Here is a 25,951-nt window from a genome sequence, read left to right on the forward strand (position 1 = left end):
GTCCGCTTTATTTTTTTACAATTATTATAGATGTTCAAGGCTGTGAAACCCCTCACTGCACTTTATACACTTTTCTCAGACAGACAAATATATTTTTAGACTTTTCTCTCTTGTTTAAACACTCTCAAAGTTCGTAGAAAATGAAGTGCAGTATTATAGAATGAAACCAAAGACCAAAACCTGTTGTCAGGTGAAAACATTCATCACTGTCAGCAAAAGGTTCATAAAGCTGTTTAGCTTTTGCGCTTGTGCAGATACCGTTGGCATCCAGACTGATGTTCTTTTTCCTGTAGTCACTGATCCACAAAGCTAACGCAGACTCCATCCTTAAGGGTGTCGCACACCGGGTACATCCCGCACATGACTATTGAAAGTAACACACCAGATGCGCACATTCACATGTTATTTAAAATGCAATTATTCTGTGGTGCGGCAGAAATATGAACGGTGTCCTGAGTCATAGCTCAGTGCCGCTGATTTGCGGCGCCGGTGTGCTACCTTGATATAAACCTATATTTACAATTCTAAAATGCATGGCGCTGCGTGGCGCCAAGCATCTGGTGTGCGACCCCCTTTACAATGGTCTTGCTTCGGACAGTTACAACCCTTTTTGCATCCTTATTGCAGCTCACACTGCTAGAGATTGAAGATTTATGTTAAATTGGCAAGCTGAACACATTCTGTACTGCACAGGAGATGCAGAGGAGATTGATTGACAATGGTCTAAAGCCATCAGGACACAAAATACAACGCCCTGTAAAAAAATTAATAAATGAAGCGTGTCAAATTGCACACAAAAAGAAAGCGAAACTGCGAGATTGTGAAAGGTGAACTGTGTTATAGCGAGAGACCACTGTACTTTTTTTGATGCCTGAAGTATACGTTTGGTTTTGACAGTCAAAAACGACATGTCTATACTTGAAGGCGAATTAATTAGCCTCTTTGTGAAATTACATTTGGGGGATTGGTGCAGTGGATGGCGGAGTGGTGTCACGGACGAACGTGAGCGGGGCGGGGTTGTCGCAGACGAAAGTGTAGAGGGTTGGGGAGTCGCGGAAGAAAGTAAAAGTTAACAGCAGATGGGGAAGTAGGGTTATCTGTAAAATGAGGTGCCGGATCAAATTTCAGAGGTTCTGGATCTTGCGTGTTTCAACACGAATTAAGCCCTGCTTTCGTTTCTACAGGGTGTCCGTGAGGTCTTAAAGTATTAAAAGCGGAAAAATCAATTATGAGAAAATAAAGTCCCTTAAAAGGTATAAAAAAAAAAAGGTCTTAATTGCATTTTTACGAGGTCTTTAATTTTGTTCAAGCATTGTCCAAAGTGTTTGAAAGTGTCCAAGTGAATGGATTTATTTATTTCCCTCCTAATATTAACAAGACGTGCCCGATCCATGCGATTGGTTCGAGCCGAGGCATGTCTGGCCAAGCTCCTCCATCTGGGTAATGTCACGTAATTTGTGAGAAATAGGGAAGTCAATAGGCAATAGTGGTTTGTTCTGTAGCCAATTGGATATGCTAATTTCTTAAGGGGCCAATAATATTGACCTTAAATTAATCAAAATTTGAAAGCTGCCTTCATTACAGCCAAAACAAAAGAACTAAATCATCTTCCCCAGAACAAAAAACTATAATAGGAAATACTGTGAAAAGCTCCTTGCTGTTAAACATTTAGGAAATATTTACAGTTTCTTCAGTTTTTTTTTTGCCTTCAGCTGTATATGTTTCATTTTATATATCATGTGCAAAAAAAGGGCCCTCGACACATGCACACTAGAAGAGTTCATCCTTAACATCACGTGTCTGCTCTCTTTACCAAAACTTAAGAGCAGTATTACTATCTTCTTTGTGAATTATTTATTCAAATTTGACCAATAAGATGGGGTTTTACTATCTTTAAACCTGCCCCCCCAGTAGGTGCTGTTATGCTATCGGCTGGATCCAAATGTGTGAGCCTCAGAGCTGAACATACATACTAATAGCCACATTAACAGCTATTACGAATCAGAATTCATTCTTAGTTGAGCTGCACGATATTGGAAATAGCTGACATTGCAATATTTAGCTTTTTCAGCGATATTTATATTGCAATAATATCATTTTAGAAGCATTCGTAAAGAATTCATAATGTTACACTGATTGGGATGATTTTTTAGGGGAGTGAATCTGCATAAAACCTACAAAATTGAAAAAAAAATATTTATATATATATATACATACATACACGCACGCACACACACACAAAATAAATGACAGATGAAAACAATAGAACAATTGTAAAACATTAAATAAACAGCACTTTGAAAAACAGCATTGAGAAATTAAATAATCAAATGTAATGTAAAATAACACTATCGGAGGTGCCCAAACTTTTTCACATGAAGGCCAAATTTCATTGATAGCCGTGGCCTGAACATAAATATACCAAACTACTGTATTTTACATAAAAGTGCCCATGGGTTATTTACTCATTTATTTCCTAATATTTAAACATTACTTTGACTAAAATATTAACTATATGCAGTATCACTTTTTTGTTTTAATTGCAATACAAACACATTTATAACACGTTGGAGTTCAGTGCTGAATACACTAGTCAAGCGGAACTTGTTTTTGCCAATTGATTTGCCCAAAGTCCTTTGTACGTTGACTATGTATGTTTTAAACTAAATCTGACTACATGACTCCGTTTAAATTTAAGCGTTTAATTTTAGCTAGCCTTTTTTGTAGCTTAACATTAAAACAAATAAATAGAAGGTAACATTAAATTAGAAATGAAAGTCTCAAAACCATCCTCTTTATTCTCCCTGTTTTTTTCAGCAGGCCTCTAGTTTGCGCATTTCTGCTATTGAGTCTTCATTAAACACATTTAATCTTTGTTAGAGTGGCAAACGTTGTAAGTTCTTGTGTCCAAATGGTTTCAATTATCATCTTTTTAATCGTATGCCGTCCTGCGATGTGAATCTTGCAGATTCTTACATTGCGATATCAATGCTGAAACGATATATTGTGCAGCCCTGTAAAAAACACAGGGTTCCACACAATTCATTCACTTTGTCCCAACACAAATTGATTAAGTTAACACTTTGAACAAATGTAAGTTGATTGAACATTAAAAAACTAAGTTGTCCCAATAAAATCTCAAGAATTGTGTTGTTTCAGCTCATTTTAAATTAGTTTGAACAAGTAAAAAAACATTTTTCAGTGTATTTTAAAGTCATGTAAAGTCAATGTTTTAATAATCCTGAGTTTGATTTAATTAGTTTAGACCAAATATCTACTGTATGACCTGTTTATTTTGGCATGATCTTTACATAAATGATTCTAAAAGTGTATTAAAAAAAGCATTTTCTAGGGAAACACTATATTTTGCAAGAAATATTGGTCACTTCATGTTAAGGTACAACTTTCAATATTAATAGACCGTTAACCCACACTTTTAAGCTATATAAACTCCTGTATGCTGCTTTTTGTTACTTATTAAGGTAGTAGTTGAGTTTAGGTATTAAAAAGATCATACTTATTATAAATTACTCTTAGGGATGCACCGGTATCGGGTCGATACTTGGTTATAATACTCGTATCGTACATGAAATGCCGATACCACGCACCGACACCACTGAAGAGTATTTCACTGTGTGGATGTGATTTGTTGTCCTACCTGACTTCAATGCCTTAATGTATTAATAAATGGGTTATATATTAATAGCTTAGTCCTTATAAACAATCTGTTTATAAAATACATTATTAACGAATCTATAGGCTACTGAAGATTAAACCCAATATGCAATATAATCATTGCATAATGATCACAGTGAAACAAGCTAGCATTCATTTTAAATATAAAGATAAATCTCAAAAAATGTAAGAAATTTTGAGTAATGGGACATTATATGTAAAAGATCTAAACTATTATATAGTAGACTACAAGCTTAATAAAAGTGCCTAGAGCTGAACATCACTGCGGGCAGTCTGTCAAGATAAAATCACTTAAAGCAGTGGTTCTCAAACTTTTTTCATCAAGTACCACCTCAGAAAAGAATTGTCTCTCCAAGTACGACCAAAATGAGAAGTATTGAAATACAGTAGCGTAGTAGGCCCAGTAAAGCAGCTACAACTCTGCACAGTTAAAAAAACGTGGCAGATTACCTCAGAAATATAGGCTATATGTCATATATGACATGTTATATACATAATTTTTTATACATTTTGAAATGTGTGTAGCATGTACATGACATATTTCATTCCTCCGCGTACCACTAGAAGGAAGCTTGCGTACCACTAGTGGTACACGTACCACAGTTTGAGAACCACTGACTTAAAACATCTTAATATTGTAGAGAAAGTAGCCATAGTTTGCATAACCAACTATTGATCGCAACGCACCCATAATTAAACATCATGTAGCTTATACTTTTTGATGACCTGACTCGCGAATTAAGAATTTAAAGCAGAATGTAAAGAAGAATCACACATAGCAGGGTTTTATGCATCGTAACGTAAACTGCACACACTTGATTATGTAATGTGTGAGGTTGTGGATGTGTGTCAGCCTGAGGATAACCTATCCTTTAAGTGTCAATGCTTAATCGGTAATCAATAAGGTCTGTCGTTTTCCGGGGTATCAAAAATTTGTGTATATTTTTGGCTTGGAATAGCCTTCTGTTAAAGATTTTTGTGTTCATACTTGCTACAGGATAAAAAAATAATAATAAAACCTCCTTTCAAATGAATTACACTTCCATTGAAATCTAAGAAGAATTTTAATCGGTACTCGGTATCAGCAAGTACACAAATTAAAATACTCATACTCGTATCGGTTTGTAAACAAGTATCGGTTCATCCCTAATTCCTATTATAGCTTATAACAGTGATAATACAAAGTTCATATCTTAATTACAGACAGGTAATAATCCACAAGACAATAGGGGGAATTATTATGTAAGATAAAGTGTTGCTGAAATATTGTCATCGCAATTCTCAACAATACATATTTTTCAAAGGTTTGTGGTGACATACGTAACAATGTTTAACGGCCAAATTAGTGTTATGCACACTTAATGCATGCCCACATACTTTACGCTTTACTATATAGCCTACATGGAAAGTTCAGAGTTGGATACATTTTTATGAAGCTAAGAATATAAACAGTTGAAGCCAGAATTATTCGCCCCTCTTTGATTTAGTATTTCTTTTATAAATATTTACCAAATGATGTTTAAAAGAGCAAGGAAATTTTCACAGTATGTCTGATCATATTTTTTCTTCTGGAGAAAGTCGTTTTTGTTTTATTTTGGCTAGAATAAAAGCAGTTTTTAATTTTTAAAACCATCATCATACAATAACTTGCCTAATTACCCCAACCTGCCTAGTTAACCTAATTAAGTTAAGCCTTTAAATGTCACTTTAAGCTGTATAGAAGTGTCTTAAAAATATCTAGTCAAATATTATTTACTGTCATCATGACAGAGATAACATAAATCAGTTATTAGAGATGAGTTATTAAAACTATTATGTTTAGAAATGTGCTGAAAAAGATATTCCTGCCGTCAAACAGAAATGAGGAAAAAAATAAATGAATAAACGGGGGTAATAATTCTGACTTCAATTGTATATATTAAACAACACATGTGAACCTATCACAAAGCGTTAATAATTAATGTTGTTACACACACTTTTATGCTGTTACCTAATATTTTCCCTATTTTTGGAGTATTATTATTTCTTAAATTTGCAGACAAACCAATTGAATTAAATGACATTTCAATAGTTCACATTTTTTTCTTTCCTAATGGCAATTCACTGTTTATCATGTTTGTTATAATGTACTGCCACTGAAAAAAAATGTTGTTTGCAAAATTGTGGGTGTCTGTGGAACTTGAATGGCACAGCTGGTATGTTTTAATTCCATATTATAGCATAAAATATCTGAAACGGAATATTCAGAATGATCAGTCTTTATTATTAAGTGTGGTAGTATTGCAAAAGTAATACACTGTCACTAGATTTCACAAATCGTCCATGTCTGCAGTGGGTCAACGCTTCACCTTGAGAAGTAAGTGCTTTGCATTTTTACAACCATGTTAGAGAAGTCATTTTGTGGTCTAATCTGTTTGATCAGTGATTCTTAAAATTCATTTTTGGCTTTTTTAGAGGTTTACCAAAGATGTGTCTAAGTCCTAACAGAAACAACTAGTTCATGTCCACGTCCTGCGCAGGACTTCTGCTCTCTGTTCTTCTCTTGTCAAAAGGTGAGTTCAAAAAATAGGCTTTTTCAAAGTGAATGTGAAGATACGTTGTCGCATGTTCACACATTTAGGTTTTGCAGGATGTAAAGGAACTGGAATGAGTTGTAAAGCCTTTATCAGTTACTCAGAAAAACATTATTTAGTTTTCTCCTTGTCCACGTGGGTTTTCTCTAGGTGCTCCCCTTTCCCTCACACCCCGAAGACATGCGCTGTAGGTCACTCAAGGAACTAAATTGGGCGTGAGAGTGTGTGAGAGTATATGGGTGTTTTGCAGTGCTAGAAGGGCATCCGCTGCATGAAATATATGGAATAGTTGGCGGTTCATTCCACTGTGGCGACCTCTGATAAATAACAGACTAAGCCGAAGGAGAATGAATGAATGAAGATTATTTAGTGCTCAGGCGTAGCACAATGCTAAATGGTGATCCTAGGTTTTATTAAGCTTCAATAGCAAGTGTGAGCTTCAAACTGAATGCGTAAGTCATCTGAAAGGTAAACTTGAAGGAGTAGAGCTGGGTGAAGTACCCCATTTTTCATGCACTCTCTAGCATTTTTTTTTTCTCCTTTTTTAAACCAGCAAGTAGTGAACTGGTGGAAATAAAGTACTGAATGTGGCATTTATTTTTCATTTTGTTTAGACTCGGCATTTGAGCACCACTTAAATCACAGTGCTGAGACAGAAATGTCTGCTGAGTTTCCTGGATTAGCCTTTTTTGGAGACTAAACATCTGGACTATGCAGTAGATTTTGAATGTTTTTATTCAACTATAAAATATTGCAAGGAGGCAACTTGCAAATGTAGACGTTTCGTTTTGGCCAACTTTAAAGGGAAGCCATTATGCCCCTTTTACAAGATTTAAAATAAGTCTCTGATGTCCCTGGATTTGAAGCTTCAGCTCAAAATACCCCACAATAATGATTTAAAACTGCCCATTTTAGGCTTTGATCCTAATTGTGCCGTTTTGGTGCCTGTCGCTTTAAATTCAAATGAGATATTGCCTTTTTCAAAAGAGGGTGGAGCTACAAATACCTATGTGTCAGCATAGTGGCAGATTCAAGAACAAGACTGACCTCCTATGCAAATGAGAAAGATTGTCACTAGTGGGTGGGGCTTTTCCCCTTCTGATGACACGTACAAAGCGAGAATGTCAAAGTGTTTCTGCAGACTGTTTTTATCAAGTGTGATCATAAAAAAATTAAATTATGCAATTTTTACCATTAGAAGCTGCTCATATTCACAGACTATATGACACATAACTGTGTTAAACCTAGTATAAAAGTGATTTTTGCATAATAGATACCCTTTAATCCACAAATGAGACCACAAAATGGGACCACAAAACCAGTCATAAGGGTAAGTTTTTTCGATATTGAGCTTTGTGAATTACATGAAAGTTGAATAAATGGACCGTCCATTGATGTATGGTTTGCTGGGGTAGGTCAGTATTTGGTTGAGATTAAAGTATTTAAAATTCTACAATCAAAAATATGGAAATACTGAGAAAAGCACCCTTAAAGTTATATTAAAAGGGAGATGAAACCCCCCCTCTTTCAGTTTAAGTCTACCTCAGAATTAAAAAAAAAATTGATGGGGAGATGGGTGTGGAGCTCTGTGGGCAGTGAGAGGAGTGGGCGTGGCTCCCAGAGCAGGAGAAAAATAGGGGAGCGAACAACTGTTGTCAGTTGTCTTACAAATGAGACAAAAACCATGAGGAGATGCATGATTTTATAGTTTACAAGGTTAAAATGCAAAGAAATAAACTAAGTAATTGAATGCACTGCTATATGTTATTCATAATTTCATGTACATAACCACAATTTGTTATATCATTTAGGGCTGTGCGATTTGGGGAAAATATCTAAATGCGAATTCGATTTGATTTGCGGTTTAATTTTGTAGTCAAGCATCGGCTCAATAATTTGTATCGTAGCTTCTCACTGCTAAAATGCAGTGAGTGTTTGTTAAAAAATAAACTGTAAAGATATTAAGATATTAACCCCAACTTTAAGTGCAATAAATGTAAAAATGCCATTCAAACTCACATTATTAGCATTTAACACTGAATAAAGCACATGAGGTGTACCTGAGGTGATCATTGTCAGTTTTCTGTTGTTCAGCTGAGAGAAATTTAAGCCGTTTCTACAATATCAATTTGAGGTGTTTATTAGAACAAAAACTCCTTTTATTATGGAGAATATTCCTTCTAGCTGGTGCTGTTGCCTTTATTCAGAATACAGATCAAATCACTCACTCCTGGGGTCTGTTCTTCGTACCTCGCTTAAATGATCTAAGATGATTTGGCAGATCCTGGATCTTTTCATCTTGATAACTGATCTCTCACTAATTTGGTTCTTCAAACGAGTTCGCGAATCAGATTAAAATGTCTGGATGAACTGATCTGAGATCGCTGCGTGTGTTGTGAAGGACAGATCTATCGATCCTCGAAATCATGATCAGCAATGCAACGATTGGCTGACGGCACAGCAGCGTAATGACATCATCTGATTAATATTCAATTATCCATGTGAGCAAAATTACGTCAAATTAGCAGTAAACGGTTTGTTAAATATGACACGCAATAACCTTCCACATTTGTTGTGAGCTGCAGGCTTTACTCTTTCATGTGTCAAGAGTATTCATCATGTATTTAAATGCATATCAGTGTATTTAGTTCCACATTTAGAAAATATTTTCTTTATTATAGTAGCCGTTTTTTTAATCTGTGTATAAAGAATAACTGGTTGTTTATAAAAGCATTTTGATGTAAAGGCGTCTGCAACTTTTGTGAAGCATCAAATCACCGGCATATTAACTATTAAAACATGTTTATGACTACATAAATGTATTATTGCTTTAAAAAAAAGTCACATATTGTGCATTTCTATTATACACAATTTGTACTAAATCGATCTAAAAAGTTCATATCAATAAGTTTTCTCTGTGCACCACCAGGTGGCAGTCTTTGTACTTTCATTTCGAGAGTGCAGATTGATAAGTTTTATTAATATATATAATTTTATTTATTTTATTAATAACTATAACTTTATATATATAGTTTAAAAAATATTTACTCTTTTCCCAAGTGTATATAACTACTACTGTAAGAAAATATCAGAATTCGGTACATACTTTCTGTATTATCTTTGCTTGAACTGAGCCGATCTAATTCTGTTTATATAAATTGAACCTGCTCCCGATCAGGTTTAAGCTAGCAGAACTGTTGCTATGACAACAACTCTCGGATCAGCTTTGAAGAACGAAACGATCCTGGATCGTGTCAAATCGTCAATATCCCAATCCAGCTGACTGAGTAATCCACGTACGAAGAACGGACCCCTTTCCCCAATCTGGCAACCTGCCCTTCTGTTTGTTTTGATCCAGGAGTGCAATACCTAATTCAACCACTGGGTGTCAAACTTGCATACTGCACCTTTAATGCCTCTGAAGAGGCAGATGTCATCATACCACTTGTCCGTGCTTTTCTGTTTGTTTGTTTTGTTTTGTTTTTGTAGACGTTCGGCAAAGTTCGGATGAGCAATTTTGATTGGGGAAAAAAAAGGTGTGCTCACTCAATTGGCTAGTAAGACTATCACACATACACAACAGTCACGCATTTTCTCTGGGTGGGGGAAATTAAACAATACAAATATACTTCATATCGCAGCCGCTTACGATTAGCTAATCACGTTTCAAATCACGATTTGATTTTAATTAGTCGCACAGGCCTTATATGATTATAAAGATAATCGTGTTTTTATCAACACTATTAATGAGGAGGACTTCTCTTCTCCTTCCAAATCCCTGGGTCTGAATGCAGACACAGTGGATAGCCATGCAGCAGGTCTCTTGCCCTGTCTATTCCAACCATTAACCCTGCCGGTAATCTGGAGGATTTTAAACATGTGCAAACACAGAAGCACAGATATAGGGGATGTGTCTGAATGGTAACCAACTCAACTGATAAAAGACACAGTCCGCTATTCGACAGTTCCCGCACAGCTCTCCCGACAAAAATGCTCGCTGCAAACCAACAGCTTTGCTGTATCAGCTCTGACAGCACCGCAGGGAAAAACATGCAACAAACCCTGTGGATCATGGAAACACACACATACTACCCATGCTGTGCACCCGTCTCACAGCTTGGCAGGTCTGCCTTGCCTTCGGAAAGCATGTGCTCTCATGAATAGTTAAGAAGCAGGGTCTTCTCATAGGATAAGAAATCTCAGCTATGAATAAAAATGAGAAACCGACACGTCATCACTACACTTGCAGTTTTGCGCTACATCACCGATTTTGATCTCGTCCCAATAATGACTTTAAACCCAGAAGATGAAATTAGCTGACAAAAGCTCAAAATTATCCAGTTTTCCCCACAATTAAAGATGACAGGTGCTAACATTGTCTTAACAGATCCTCAATCACTGACACAGTTGAAATGTATAGTTTCGATCCATTTATGTTTGGGAATTTACAAAGTAACTTAACGGAACAAGGTATTTTCAGATATTGTCAAAAAATATACCCGTGCAACTGAAGTCCAGGGTCACAACTGTGAGTCTCCTAAAGGAAATCTCTGTGTGTGTCAGGGAATCCACCATTTATAATTAGTGTTTCCTCCAAAGCGTTTATATTGAGAGCTGCACATGTGTGGTGCATTGCTGCAAAAAATAAATGAGTCATGAGCATCTCATAACCAGATTATCTGTATACACTCCTTTGCAGTGATGCTCAACATCGTTTTTATAGTTTTTTCGTTACCATGGAGACAGTGCAGTAATACAGGTCAGGTGAGAATATTATTAAAGCTAAAATAAAGCATTAAATGTTAAGTAAGGAGTAGATTGTTAAATTATTATACAAATAATGCACACACGAGATGGTGATGCAGCCATGACTAGACTAAAAATACAGTGTATATAAAAATCACTTTATTAAATTTCATCTGATGCAGTCAGCAAAATGGTTTATTTTTTTTATCTAAATACAATACATGGATATCATACAACACAATACATATTTTTGTATTAGAAGAAGTGTGTGCTGCTTGTCTTACAAACTGATCTTTGATGCTGGTCTTTAGCTGGATTTTCATCCTAATGTGATGCAAATATTTTGAAAGTTTCAGAAAAAAACAACAACAACAACAACAAAAATCCCAAATGCGAATTAGATGCATTTCTGTCAATTTGTTAGAGTGGCTGACTGTAGTATTGGTAACCTAGCAACCAACAGTAAACAAGGCAAACATAATGGAGTCAGGGTTGGGGTTTAAATGGATAGGTGCATTTTTCTCAATTTGTTAGAATGGCTGACTGTAGTATTGGTAACCTAGCAACCAACAGTCAACCAGTAAACATAGTGGTGTCTGGGCTAAAGTCCCCTCACATTGCTAGTTTTGTGATGAACAATTCATCTGTGCATGTCATTAAGAAAAAAAAATAGTTTTCTCTTCTGATCTTTAATTGAAATCTTTCGTTTTTTATTCAGTTAAATTGTCAGATTATGTATATCTTAGGAATTGGCTATTAACCATGCCGCTCGAACTGTCAGTGTTTACAACAAACAGAAATAGTGAGGAGGTGTCTGTTAGGCTGTAACAACTCTCCCAAAACCCTTTTGCAGATCTGTCAGAATGAAATGCCTAGTTTACTACATCCAATCAGCTCGCAGTAGAATAAAACAAGCCACGCCCACTGTTTTCTCACTTAATATTCCGTTTCTCTAGGAACTGCGTCACAATATGAAAAAAATAACGGTCGCAGCTTCCGGTTCATGAGGGTTTTTAAAATAAGGTTTAAATGAATAGGTGCATTTCCATCAGTTTGTTGGAGTGTCTGACTGTAGGATTGGTAACCTAGCAACCAACAGTTAACAAGGCTAACATAATGGGGTTAGGGTTTAAATGAATAGGTGCGCTTCCATCAATTTGCTAGAGTGGGTTGTTGCTAGATCGGATATGGTTGCGGCCAGAAGTAAACGAGAATTATTTATATTATTTATTACATTTTCCATAAACTGTATTTTATTAAAGTAAACCGCCACCCCAACACTAAACCCAACCATCCCAGTAACATTAAAACAGTAGTTGTACTGAGTATTATTTATGTTATCTAATAAATTACCCAGTGAATTCTATTTTTTAACATCTACCCCACCCTAACCCTTAACCCAACTGTCACAGTAACGTAAAAATATAAAAAAAATTTATACAGTGTCATAAAAAATGCTGCTATATTGATGTGCATATCGTACTTCCGGCCGGCCGCAAAGCCGATCTAGACTTTATCTTTAAGCCCACAACACAAAATTTGTACACGACTGTTGGAATACGCCCCCTTGTGGCAGTCAGACAGAATTTTCAGTTTTGTCGCACACTATGGGAGAGAAGCTGTTCTCCGTGGTTGAATGAAAACTAGAAAGACTTGTAGACTGCTAAAACTTTTGGAGGGAATGTGGAGACGATATTACCATATAATATTTTTTATTACTCATTTATGAATAGAAATGTTTTTTAATATAGAAATTTTTTTTGTTTCAAAAAAACATTATATATATAACCTATTTCTCATCTCGCATGCAAAGACCCGCTTGGACAACAGTAGAATACATCACATCCGGTCGCATATGGTCCATTCACAGGAGTTTAAATATTTCAGCAGATCCGCAGCTCAATTCGGATCTGAATTTCCCGCATACGGAGATGATCGGAACTCCACGCAGCTCCCGGACTACTCTCCATTGGAAATAAATTACTTCCGGTCTGTCGCTTGTCTTTTGTCGTGTGCAGTGAAAAAGAGGCTTTAGAGTGGCTGACTGTAGTATTGGTAACCTAGCAACCAACAGTAAGCAAGGCAAACATAATGGAGTCACATGGGTGTAATTTTCAGTACGTCAGAGTATATTCTGCAAATGCATTTATTCCAAGCAAGCATAAGTTAATATTATTATTTGAATTTTTTTGCAAATTAAGGAAGTTTTATTTGAAATTTGGCATTTGCATTACTTATTTATGATGCAACTCTTCAAAATTACCACATGGTGATTGAAACCCAGCTACTGACTTATTTCTTTACAGACCAAAGAGGATTCAGTCCTTTTGTAATTATTTATCAAACACATTCAGTGCTTGTTCACCTTTTAGACAAAAAAAAATCGACTTTTATTCTTCTTTCCCTGTCTGTTTTCTGGCTCGTGAAGCCATCACTCTGAAGTAGAGAGCAGGCCAGAGTGTGCGCAGATATATAGCTGTAGTCGGCCCCAGTCCAGCCATAACCACGTCTTTCTTTTTCTGACAGACAGCCTTCAGAATATCCTTTGCCACGTCCACTGGATCTGCCCCCGTTGCTGTGGTTTTGTCCATTACTTTAGAGCAAAAGGGAAAAAAAACACACACACTCAAAACAACAACAAAAAAACAAATCACTTAACACTTACTCAGCTTCTTCCTGTGAGTTATGGGAGTTACTTGTAATGTAAACTAATAGTGAAGTGAGAAACAGGGTAGTGGGTACAGTGATGTGTCATTATTCTTCGCAGTTCAGCCATTGATTATTAAAGGAAAACATGATTAACCCTAAAACTTTAAACACGTCGTCACGAGGCAGTTTTACAGACGTATTGAAGATTACTGTTCTGTCGGGAATATAAAGAGAAAGTGAAAATTCTGAGACTTTCAAAATGGATCGCGATTGTTTCTTGAACTGATTGAGTTTTTTAACAGCAGATAGAGCTCTGGGCTAGTTTTTAACAGGAGATGGAGCTTTAGGCTAGTTTTTAGCAGTAGATGGTGCTATAGGCTAGTTTTTCAATCTCAGATTGAGCTATCCCTACTGAAAAAATCAGCTTAAACCAGCCCATGCTGGTTGGCTGGTTTTAGCTGGTCAACCAGGCTGGTTATAGAGGGGTTTTGGCCACTTCCAGGCTGGTTTCCAGTCATTTCCAGCCTGATCTTAGCTGGTCAGGCTGGGAGATGACCAGCTAAAACCAGCTAGACCAGCCTAGACAGGCTGGGAGTCCAACCAAAACCAGCTATGTCCAGCTTAAACCAGGCTGGTCAAGCTAGATTTAGCTGGTCATTTACCAGCCTGACCAGCTAAGACCAGGCTGGAAATGGCTGGAAACCAGCCTGGACCCCTCTAAAACCAGGCTGGTCAACCAGCTAAAACCAGCCAACCAGCCTAGGCTGGTTTAAGCTGTTTTTTTTTAGCAGGGATAGGCTACTTTTAACAAAAGACAGCACTCTAGGCTAGTTTTTTTAAACAGTAGCTCTAAGCTAGTTTTCAATAGCAATTTCTCTAGTCTAGCTTTTTACAGCAGATGACGCTCTAGGATAGTTTTTAACAGCAGACAGTGCTCTAGGCCAGTGGTTCTCAAAGTGGGGGTCGGTACACCCAGAGGGGTCGCGGGACAATGGATGGGGGGTCTCCTGGTGATTTCCAAAAATCTATTTATTTTTATTAAACCCAAGTTGATTATAGTTATACTATATAGTTACTATAGTAGCTTATAGTTACTAGTTCTATTGGACTGCAACCCCTGGGGTAAATACATTACATTAAAGACACAGCAGTAGCGTCAGATGCAGCAGATTGATTTTATTATACCAGGTTAAACTTTCTGGCACATTTACAGCACTGACTGAAAATTAAACAAAGATTATACTTCGGTCTGTTGGTGTGTGCGAGCCATTGCATGCAAGGTTTCTATATTTATAACCACCTCAGAGGATATTGGGGGTCGTGATTTACTGCCATTGTCATTTTAGGGGTCGCGGGCTGAAAAGTTTGGGAACCCCTGCTCTAGGCTAGTTTTTAGCAGCTGATGGTCTATTTCTAACAGCAGACAGTGGCACTCTATGCTAGTTTTTTAATGGCAGATGGTGCTCTAGGCTAGTTTTTAACAGCAGATGGTGCTCTAGGCTAAATTTAACAGCAGATGGTGCTCTAGGCTAAATTTAACAGCAGATGGTGCTCTAGGCTAGTTTTTTTAACAGCAGATGATGCTCTAGGCTAGTTTTTAACAGCAGATGGCGCTCTAGGCTAGTTTTAAATGCAGATGGTGCTCTAGGCTAGTTTTTGACAGCAGATAGTGCTCTAGGCTAAAGTTTAACAGCAGATGGCACTCTAGCCTAGTTTTAAATGCAGATGGTGCTCTAGGCTAGTTTTTGACAGCAGATAGTGCTCTAGGCTAAAGTTTAACAGCAGATGGCGCTCTAAGCTAGTTTTAACAGCAGATGGTGCTCTAGGCTAAAGTTTAACAGCAGATGGCACTCTAGCCTAGTTTTAAATGCAGATGGTGCTCTAGGCTAGTTTTTGACAGCAGATAGTGCTCTAGGCTAAAGTTTAACAGCAGATGGCGCTCTAAGCTAGTTTTAACAGCAGATGGTGCTCTGGGCTAAAGTTTAACATCAGATGGCACTCTAGCCTAGTTTTAAATGCAGATGGTGCTCTAGGCTAGTTTTTGACAGCAGATAGTGCTCTAGGCTAAAGTTTAACAGCAGATGGCGCTCTAGGCTAGTTTTAACAGCAGATGGTGCTCTAGGCTAAAGTTTAACAGCAGATGGCGCTCTAGGCTAGTTTTAACATCAGATGGTGCTCTAGGCTAAAGTTCAACAGCAGATGCGCTCCAGGCTCGTTTTAACAGCAGATGCACTCTAGGCTAGTTTAACAGCAGATGTTGCTCTAGGCTAAAGTTCAACAGCAGATGTTGCTCTAGGCAAATTTTTTTAATGGTAGTTAATCATATAGGCTGGCTTATTAATTAATGCTAGCACAGCTCACTCACACAGACCACTCTTGTTTTTCGCTTACACCTTTTCTAACATTAATAATGATTATTTTAGGTTCTATATTTTTAGAGTATGGCTAAAATCTCAATCTATTTGTTGAACAATTTTCATCACAGCTCTAATAGATATGCTTGTTATAACAATATCATAATACAAATACTAAACAAAACACGATATATATATATATATATATATATATATATATATATATATATATATATATATATATATATATATATATATATGATAAAAATCCACTAAACATTCCTCAAATGTTTATTTGTAGCATTACCCTGTTTAAAATGATTTACTTCAGTTCTTTTGAATGGAATTTTCCCAAACCGCAAGTATTTTAAAATAACCCTATATGTTAAAATGCAGAAGGCATGTGCGGAAAAAGATGAACAAGTACTGCAATTACATTTCAGAGTATGATTGACAAGGACAATTGTCTCTCACCTCCATATTTGGATCCGTCGCCTGTGACTGCATTGATGGACATGTTAGTTCTGACATAGCCTGGGCTGAGGACTGACACATGCAGGCCCAAACTGTCAACCTCCGCCCGCAAACAGTCAAAGTAGGCCTGCATCGCATGCTTAGATGCAGCATCTGACAAAAAACACAGATATTACAGATAATCAAACAAACCCCTCTTACTCATGAAGAAGAATCACTGAATCCCGTCATGTAGACTGCATACTCACATGCAGATCTGTAGGGTATTGAGATCTTTCCCTGCACGCTGCTAATGACGACAATATGGCCACTGCCTCTGTCTACCATCGACGGAAGTATGGCTGGACAGGACAAAACAAGAATGTAATTAAATGTGTTAAAATGAATTTATGAATTAAATAATATTATATGAAATATTAAATTAACTAAGAATTATTTCTGAAAGATCATGTGCCGTAAAATAATTGTTTTAAAATTAATTTTTTCTTAAGTTATTTTTCTATTTGTAATACAGTTTAAAATAAATTACTAAATCAAATTATTCAGCAATGGTAAACACAGAAGATGTCTTTTGGGGAAAAAGGAGTGGAAACTTTGTCACTTCAAAGCTTTTTGAATGTAAGTGGTTGTGAATATACACTTTATTGGGTACACCTGTCTAATTTGCTAAATGCAAATTTCTAATCAGCCAATCACATGGCAGCAACTCAATGCATTAAGGCATGTAGACATGGTCAAGACGATCTGCTGCAGTTCAAACAGAGCACCAGAATGAGGAAATAAGTAGATTTAAGTAACTTTGAATGTGGCATGGTTGTTGGTGCCAGACTGGCTGGTCTGAGTATGTCAGAAACTGCTGATCTACTGGGATTTTCACGCACAACCATGTCTAGTGTTTACAGAGATTGTCCGACAAAGAAAAAATATCCAGTGAGCGGCAGTTCTGTGGGCGCAAATGCCTTGTTGATGCCAGAGGTCAGAGAAGAATGGCCAGACTGGTTTGAGCTGATAGAAAAGACAACAGTACATCAAATAACCACTCGTTACAACCGAGGTATGCAGAAATGCATCTCTGAACACACAACACGTTTAACCTTGAGGCAGATGGGCTACAGCAGCAGAAGACCACATTGGGTGCCACTCCTGTCAGCTAAGAACAGGAAACTGAGGCTACAATTCACACAGGCTCACCAAAACTGGACAATAGAGGATTGGAGAAACGTTGCCTGATCTGATGAGTCCCAATTCCTGGTGCGACATTCGGATGGTAGGGTCAGAATTTAACGTCAACAGCATGAAAGCATGGATCCATTCTGCCTTGTAATAACAGTTCAGGCTGATGGTGGTGTAATGGTGTGGGGGATATTTACTTGGCACACTTTGGGCCCATTAGTACTAACTGGGCATTGTGTCAACGCCATAGTCTACCCGAGTATTGTTGCTGACCATGTCCATCCCTTTCTGACCACAGTGTACCCATCTTTTGATGGCTACTTCCAGCAGGATAACGCTCCATGTCATAAAGCTCGATCCATCTCAGACTGGTTTCTTGAACATGACAATGAGTTCACTGTACTCAAATGGCCTCCACAGTCACCAGAACTCAATCCAATAGAGCATCTTTGGAATGTAGTGGAACGAGAGATTTGCATCATGGAAGTGCAGCCAACAAATCTGCAGCAACTGCGTGATGCTATCATGTCAATATGGACCAAAATCTCTAAGGAATATTTCCAGTACCTTGCTGAATCTATGCCATGAAGGTTTAAAGCAGTTCTGAAGGCAAAAGGGTACCCGGCACTAGTAAGGTGTACCTAATAAAGTGGCCAGTGAGTGTATATTGCATGTAGTGGTCCATATCCTGTGTCTTTTCACAGATCTCTTTCACTCACCTTGTGTCAGAGCAACAGGACCGAAGTAGTTGGTCTCCATGACCTCACGCTGAACTGAAACGTGGGTGTCCAGGATGTTGCCGCGGTAACTAACACCAGCATTGTTGATGAGAACATCGACGTGGCCGTGACACTTCAAGATCTCCTCTGCGGCGCTGCAGACCACAGACGTGTTTGACAGGTCAAAGGTGACGGTGCAGGGAGTGTAAGTCTGGAAAAGAAAACAAGCAAATGAGCTTAGTTAACAGACCAGACATAATTCTATATTCATTCATTCACTTTCCTTTGGCTTATATTTCAGAGGTCCCCACAGCGGAAAGAACCGACAACTATTCCAGTATATGTTTTACACAGTGGATGCTCTTCCAGGCGCCACCCCAGTACTGGGAAACACCCATACACTTTCACATTCACACACACACATACACTATGGCCAATTTAGCTTACACAATTCACCCATAGCGCTTGTCTTTTGACTGTGGGGGAAACCGGAGCACCCTGAGGAAACCCAACACGGGGAGAACAAGGAGCAGCATTCATAGACACAAACGCCATTTTTAAATGTATCTGGATAATTGCATTTACTGTCAACCTCAATAAATAAGTCACGAAGGCGAGAAATTGTATGTTTTCACCTGTGTCTTTCCATAGGTTTTGTTTCTCAGCTCCTCCACAACCTCCTGCAGTCTCCTCTGGTCCCGTCCACACAGGATCAGTCGGGCCCCTGCTGCATGGAAGACCCGCGCACACTCTGAGGTGACAGATTGAGACTTTAGACCAACAATTTAACAAACAAAGTCAAATAGTATTGATAAGACATTATGATCAGCATTAGGGCTGCACGATATAGAAAAAATCGGACAGTTTTGCGGCGATTTATATTGCAATTTGACTATAATTAGCTCTATTTGGCAAGATTCATTCATTTAGATCGACTGGGGTGATCAAGACTTTCTCTTCTCTTCTGCATATATTATAATAAATTACAAGCAAAAACAAATAAATAAATAAACAGTCTAACAGTATTCAACTACAGAAATGTAGCAATCAAATGTAAAATATAATGGTCATCGTTTATTTAATAATTCATTTTCCTTCATCTTAGTCCCTTTATTAATCAGGGGTCACCACAGCGAAATGAACCGCCAACTTATCCAGCATATGTTTCATGCAGAAGATGTCCTTCCAACTGCAACCCAGTACTAGGAAACACTCATACACTCTGACATTCACACACATACACTATGGCCGATTTAGCTTATTCAATTCACCTGTAGCAAATGTCTTTGGACTGTGGGGGAAACCGGCGCGCCCAGAGGAAACCCACGTGAACATGGGGAGAACATGCAAACTCCACACAGAACCAACAACTGCTCCAGCCAGGACTCGAACCAGCAACCTTCTTGCTGTGAGGTGACAGTGCTAACCACTGAGCCACCGTGGCGCCCCTTATGGTCATATTTAATAATATCTTTATATTTTAATAAATAATCTAATCCTGCGAGGTGGCTATTGCAGATACACACATTGCGATTTCGATGCTCAAATAATATATTGCTTAGCCCTAATCAGCATTATAAATGCGTTTATGGGTATGTGACCTTTGCCCAGCCCTGAGCTGGCACCGGTGATCACCACCACTTTATCCTGGATGTTGGCCCTGCGTCTCAATCTCTGGATCACCTTCAGCAAAATCAGCAGACCGACAGTCCCAGCAGCCAGAGGCCCAATGCCTACACCTAGCGCACGCTCCATATGTCTGTGGACAGATGCAGAGATATAGACGTATAACCAACTATAAAAACATATCTCAAACCAGTTTTATTATTTAAGGGTAATGTTGTGGCAATCTGTTTGAAAACCACTGACCTTGAGGTAAATAAGCATATTGTTTACATGGGAGACAGAAACGTAAACAATATTCAATATTTGGTAAATATAGCAAGATAATTTAAAACAATTCTCCATGTTATTAAGGTTTTAACTTCTGGATCTTTTAGTATGAACTAGTGAAGTGAATAAATAAATAAATTCTCCCTGCAGAATATTTTAATATGAACTAGTGAATTACTAAAACAGGTGTTAAAGGGCACCTATGATGAAAATCATCTGTTGTAAGCTGTTTGGACAGAGCTGTGTGTAGGTTTAAGGCTGATTTATACTTCTGCATCAAGCACACTCCTATGATACGGAGCTGCCTATGCATGGACGCATAGCCTTCGCAGTAGCCGTCGCTGACGCGCACCTCACAAACAATTTGACTAAACGTCGCAATGATGCCTAGCGCAAGCTCTGTGATTGGTCAGTTTGGTAGCGCTGATGAGTGTGAGCAGGACCGAGAGCCGCACGAGCTCGATGGAGCGATTGTTTACAAGTGTGGAGTGGTGTAAAGGAGCTCCGGATGGAAAGTTTTGTTTTGTGTTTACCTCATGGTTAAAAATGTTGCATGTCCGCTGGTTCCTGCCTTAAAATGAGCGAGTTTGAGCCACTTGTACATTAAGGAAGTGTTCAGAAAAAACAAAACACCAGCGAAGAAACTCGACACAGAGGAACATTAACGTCCCATTTACTCTGGGCGTCACTTTGAATGGGTAACGTCAGGTGTTGCCGAACTGCATTGTGGATCCGTCGGCGCCGCTTCAGAGGGTAAAGTCTAGAAGGAGTTGGGACTTGCTCAACTTTTCAAGCGCCACTGGAAACGTCAGCCAATCAGATCGCTGTATGCAAATACAGCAGCTCAGACAGTGGTCTATTGCTGACCAATTTCATTGGCTGACGCTGCGATGATGATCGCGCCAGCTCCAACTTCAGAAACGCTCTCTGTCAAGCGTTGCCGCTAAAGCCCCGTGTGAATGGGGCATACACCTCACTGCCAACTAGCGTTTCGGAAGTGTTATTGCAGAACAACACAAACACAAAGTGCGCAGAAGTATAAATGCATGGCTACGCGTGTTGCATGCGCTGTGGGTCACGCCGCTCACTTGACGCAGAAGTATAAACCAGGCTATAGTGTGTCCACAGTCACATTGGGGTGATATAAGTCTCCTTTTTTCAAAATTTCCTGACGAAATGTATATTGAATCAGTTTTAAATTAATTTCAGTAATAATACTGACTAATATGAAAACATTCATTTGATTTGTATACAATGCAGTTTGTAAAGTAATATTTTGCATTGTAAACGATGAATAAAAGTTAAAAAGCTATTATTTTTTATTTCATATATTACGTTTTTAGTTATGATGCTCCCAAAATAAATCTGCATGCATAAATTCGCTGATTTTTTAAATAAAATTCTCAGCAGAAATAGCAAAAAATGTCCACAGATTCGGACTGGCCCAAATCATAACCTAAAACATTCTCATTATTATAAGAAAAACTGAATATTACTTTGCATCATTCACATTTTTTTGTTAAACATTAATTTATTCAGCTCATTAGTTGTGTGAACAGTATGCAGATATATTTAAATACGACATTATTTTGTATACAACGAAAAACTATGGATCAATAGTTATAGAGAACCGGATCATAAGCCCCGCCCACCAGCGATCAATTTAACGGCCAACACCTGTTGTGTTGTGTTTTGTTGACGCCAGAAACAAGCGCCGTCAAAAGCAAAAACAGCTGCTTTAATAATGCTAAATACACTGGAGACAGTATACAGATGCACGTTAAGTTTTATAACATGCTCTCATGCGCTCGAGTTGGACTGAAACAGGACAATTGAACAGCAAATGACCTTTTGAACAGCTCGTTTGTTTATGAATATCAGTTACCTGCACAACCTTCACAAGAATTCCTACGTCAGAAGGTGGATAACGTTATTTTTAATGGCGTCCCAGAAGATTGCATGTTTGTTTCGAGCATTTGTCTGCAGATTGAAGAAACCTTTGCTAAAATATGAAGTGAACTGAATTTTGACAGCACCTGCCTCAAACTGCAGGTAAGACATTTATTTATGCTTTCTAACTTAAACGACGGTTTCTATATGGTGGTTGTGTGGATAATATTTTATCAATCATATCTGTAATCATTTTAAACAATTTGATCACTAGTCGTACAAGCTACCTATAAAGCGAATCATAGCAGATATCAATGGTCAAAACGAGTGATGTCAAACGAAGTAAACACGGTAAAGTCTAGATAGGATACAGCTGCGGATACGCACATCAATACAATGTATTCCGTAATTTAATAAATAACATGCATAATACTTGGTAAAACTACTGTTTTACATTGCTGTGACGTTTGTGTTATTGTTAGACGTTAATAAAATACAATAAATGGGAAATTTAATGAATAATTCTTGCTAACTTCCGACCTCAACTCGTATCTGATCTAGCAACAACCAGGTAAACACGTTAAAATAAATCCACATCATGACTCTAATGTTTGTCATCACGAGTTAAAATTGAAGTAATAAAACTAATAAAAGTAAAGCTGAATATAACACTTTGTAAATAAGATTATGAGTAAATCAATGTATGAATGACAGATTCACTATAAAACCTTTAAAAATAACACAAAAGCTAAATATACAAATAAATATCAACTAATATAACGACAAGTAACATTAAATTAACACATAAGGGAAATTACTGGTTAAATACCCTAATTCTGATTTATGTACAGTAACTAATTGAAAGCAGTTGTCTTGAATAGCAAGACGTTTCAATATAGCCTGCATCCTTTTCCCATAACATCACTCCCTGTTTCTAATGTCTCATTATGGCTAATAATCCAGCTGTAAATGCCATTGTGTCTGCTTGCACTGTTTTGCAAATATATGAAATAAACAGACAGGAATAAGAGGCATTACCTACCTTAAGCTTTGACCCATATGATCGCATGCAAGTTAGAATCCGGAACTCAACAGCACCACGTGATTTCAGCTGTCCAATTGGATTATGAAGGGGAAGAGTTATCATGCCCTCTACAGCATCTAAAGAGTAAGCACATTAACCCTTTAAAATGTTTGGATTGCATTTAACTTCTAATGTCACTAGTTAACACACTCAATGCAATTTTGTCAAACACATCCCATAATTTCTAAAATATCAACCAAATGGTTGATATGTCGGTTTATGGTAAAAGTACCGGAATTAAAACATTTGCTATGAAAAGTCTGAAAAATATTAAGCGCGAGACCAATTTATTTCCAAAAATAACTCAAATAAAACATTTTTGAATACTAAATAATCTTTATTTATTGAAGTATGCCATCAAGTATTTGAGATTCTCATTTAACATGTTTTCTTATAGTTTTTTTGTTTTGTTTTCTTACAATAAAACCAAAATCAAGTAGTGTAGTAGTGAATTAGAATTATTAAAATAACACTGCTAGTCTTCTTCATCATATAAATAATTCAATAACATTAAAATGCTCATATAGGCACAGGCTCTAACAACACATGCAGATAATAAACCTTCACTCTATTATGGTTCAATCCTGCAGTGACTTCACAAATCTCATGTGTTTATGACCTGTGGTTTCTGGTCATACATAATCCCGACTCTGCTATGTGACTGTTGTGGATGCACACATTGCAATCCCTATTTCATATATATTAGGGCTGCACAATATTGTGATGTGATATTGCGAAAATGTTTCTTGCTTTTTACTTTGTAGTCCAAATATCAAAAAAATTGTAGAGCAAGTAAAAATATAGTTTTTGTTTTCACCTTCAGAAGAAATAAGTCAAAATTAAAAGTTTTCCTCAAAAAACAAAAACAAATTGACTGCCAATGCGGTACGTAAAATAATCTTGTTTTCAGTTTGTCGAAATTTCGATATTTGGACTAGAAACGAGACTAATTTTAAATAACAAAAACATTTTTGTACATTAATTCCGTATAAATAAAGTAATTAAATGCAATTCTGTAGCTCCTGGTCAACTATAATAATGACTCGACATTGCATATCATGTAGACTAAGCATGGGATGATAACCGCTTTCAAGGTATACCGCGGTTTAAAAAAGTCAAGGTTTTAAAACCGCCAAAATCTTCTGCAGTACTGTTCCTACGATACATGTCCATACATATATATCCAGGATGCCATTTTAAATTGTAATGAAATCTGTGTTTTTGAACCTAATGAAGACAGCAGAAGTCAATGATTCATTTGAATTATTCAGCCTGACATGTTTACTGTTCCTAAATATTAGAAAAGTTTCTCAAAATGAAATCTTTTGTGTTCAAAGGTTTTTTTTTTTTAACCAGACATTTAAAAATAATATATTTTAGAGCAGTAATCACAATTCCATAAAACATATTTTTTACATAACGTGATATTTTTATCCAAGGTTCTCATACTGTCAGAATCTTATACCGGCTTATGCCCATTGTGGACGCACGCATTGTGATTTCGATGCTGAAATGATATATTGTAGAGCCCTGCTTCATATATATTAGAGCTGCGCAATATTGGAAAAATGTGATATTGCGAAAATGTTTCTTGTGAAAATGTTTTGTTTTTAGTCCAACTATCCAAATAATTTGTAGAGCAAGTAAAAGTATTGTTTTAGAAATAAGCCAAAATTAAGAGTTTTTCCTTAAAACAAACAAATTGACTGCCAATGCGGTACATAAAATAATATTGTTTTCTGTTTGTCGAAATGTCGATATTTGGACTAGAAACGAGACTAATTTTAAATGACAAAAACATTTTTATGCATAAATTCTGTATAAAGTAATTCAGTCTTATGCAAGTCTGTAGCTCCTGGTCAACTATAATAATGACTCGACATTGCATATCTTGCAATGTGACTATTGTAGACTAGGCATGGGATGATAACCTTTTTCAAGGTATACTGCGGTTTGAAAAAGTCAAGGTTTTAAAACCGCCAAAATCTTCTGCAGTACTGTTCCTACGATATGAGTTTTTTTTTTTTTTAGTTTTTAAAACCACGGTATCTCCAGCAGAAAAGGATATCCAAGATGCCATTTTAAATTGTAATGGAATCTGTGTTTTGAACCTAATGAAGACAGCAGATGTCAATGATTCATTTGAATTATTTAGCCAGACATGTTCACTCAAAACATGTTTCTCAAAATGAAATCTTTTATATATATAATTTATAGTTTTATCAATTTTACAGCAGTAATCACAATACCATAAAACTGTTATTTTTATTCAAGGTTATCATACTGTCAGAATCTTATACGGCCTCATGCACATTGTGGTACACATTGCAATATTGATGCTTAAATGATATATTGTTAAGCCCTACTTTATATATATTAGAGTTGCGCAATATTGGAAAAATGTGATATTGCGATAATGTTTCTTGCTTTGCTTCGTCTCATTTCTAGTCCAAATGTTAAAAAATGTGTAGAGCAAGTAAAAGTATTATTTTGTTTTCACTTTTAGAAGAAATAAGTCAAAATTAAGATATTGAAAAATTAAGAGAGGGCACATATTTTAACCCTTTTCAAGCTAAAAAAAAAACAGTTACTTGAAAATATTTGTAATGGAATTTTATGCTTTCAATAAGATGAACTAAAAAAATTAAACCCAAAAAAACAAGTTGAAAAAAATGATTTAACAGACAAATATGTCAAATA

The 25,951-nt window shown here is 36.9% G+C and overlaps 1 protein-coding gene and 1 long non-coding RNA gene across 4 annotated transcripts in view; one reads left to right on the forward strand and one right to left on the reverse strand.

Moving 5' to 3' along the window:
• Positions 1-11,192: 11,192 nt before the first annotated feature.
• dhrs7b (dehydrogenase/reductase (SDR family) member 7B) lies at positions 11,193-25,882 on the reverse strand. Of its 3 annotated transcripts, none has more exons than XM_087242678.1 (7): positions 23,210-25,882; positions 19,986-20,133; positions 19,020-19,135; positions 18,385-18,595; positions 16,741-16,833; positions 16,493-16,645; positions 11,193-13,608 (listed from the first exon to the last, which is right to left on the reverse strand). In XM_087242678.1, the coding sequence occupies exons 1-7, from the start codon at positions 23,312-23,314 to the stop codon at positions 13,406-13,408; spliced, it is 1,029 nt and encodes a 342-aa protein (XP_087098804.1). In that variant the 5' UTR covers positions 23,315-25,882; the 3' UTR covers positions 11,193-13,405.
• LOC141381155 (uncharacterized) overlaps positions 21,896-25,951 on the forward strand; it is a 29,940-nt gene continuing 25,884 nt past the window's right edge. Inside the window, exon 1 of the long non-coding RNA XR_015480553.1 lies at positions 21,896-22,329. This is a non-coding gene — a long non-coding RNA (uncharacterized LOC141381155). The remainder of the gene's footprint in view (positions 22,330-25,951) is intronic.

This window comes from Danio rerio, chromosome 3 (assembly GCF_052040795.2).
Source record: "Danio rerio strain M-AB ecotype USA chromosome 3, GRCz13ab, whole genome shotgun sequence".
In the NCBI taxonomy this organism is placed as follows: domain Eukaryota; kingdom Metazoa; phylum Chordata; class Actinopteri; order Cypriniformes; family Danionidae; genus Danio; species Danio rerio.

Excerpts from the sequence above, each read along its gene's own strand:
- dhrs7b (XM_087242678.1), bottom strand. The coding sequence starts at position 23,314 with ATGATAACTCTTCCCCTTCATAATCCAATTGGACAGCTGAAATCACGT. Across the intron at positions 16,834-18,384 it reads TCCTGTTGCTCTGACACAAG|CCATACTTCCGTCGATGGTA; the intron begins GTGAGTGAAAGA and ends TGTCCTGTCCAG. Across the intron at positions 13,609-16,492 it reads CGACGGATCCAAATATGGAG|TAATGGACAAAACCACAGCA; the intron begins GTGAGAGACAAT and ends TTTGCTCTAAAG.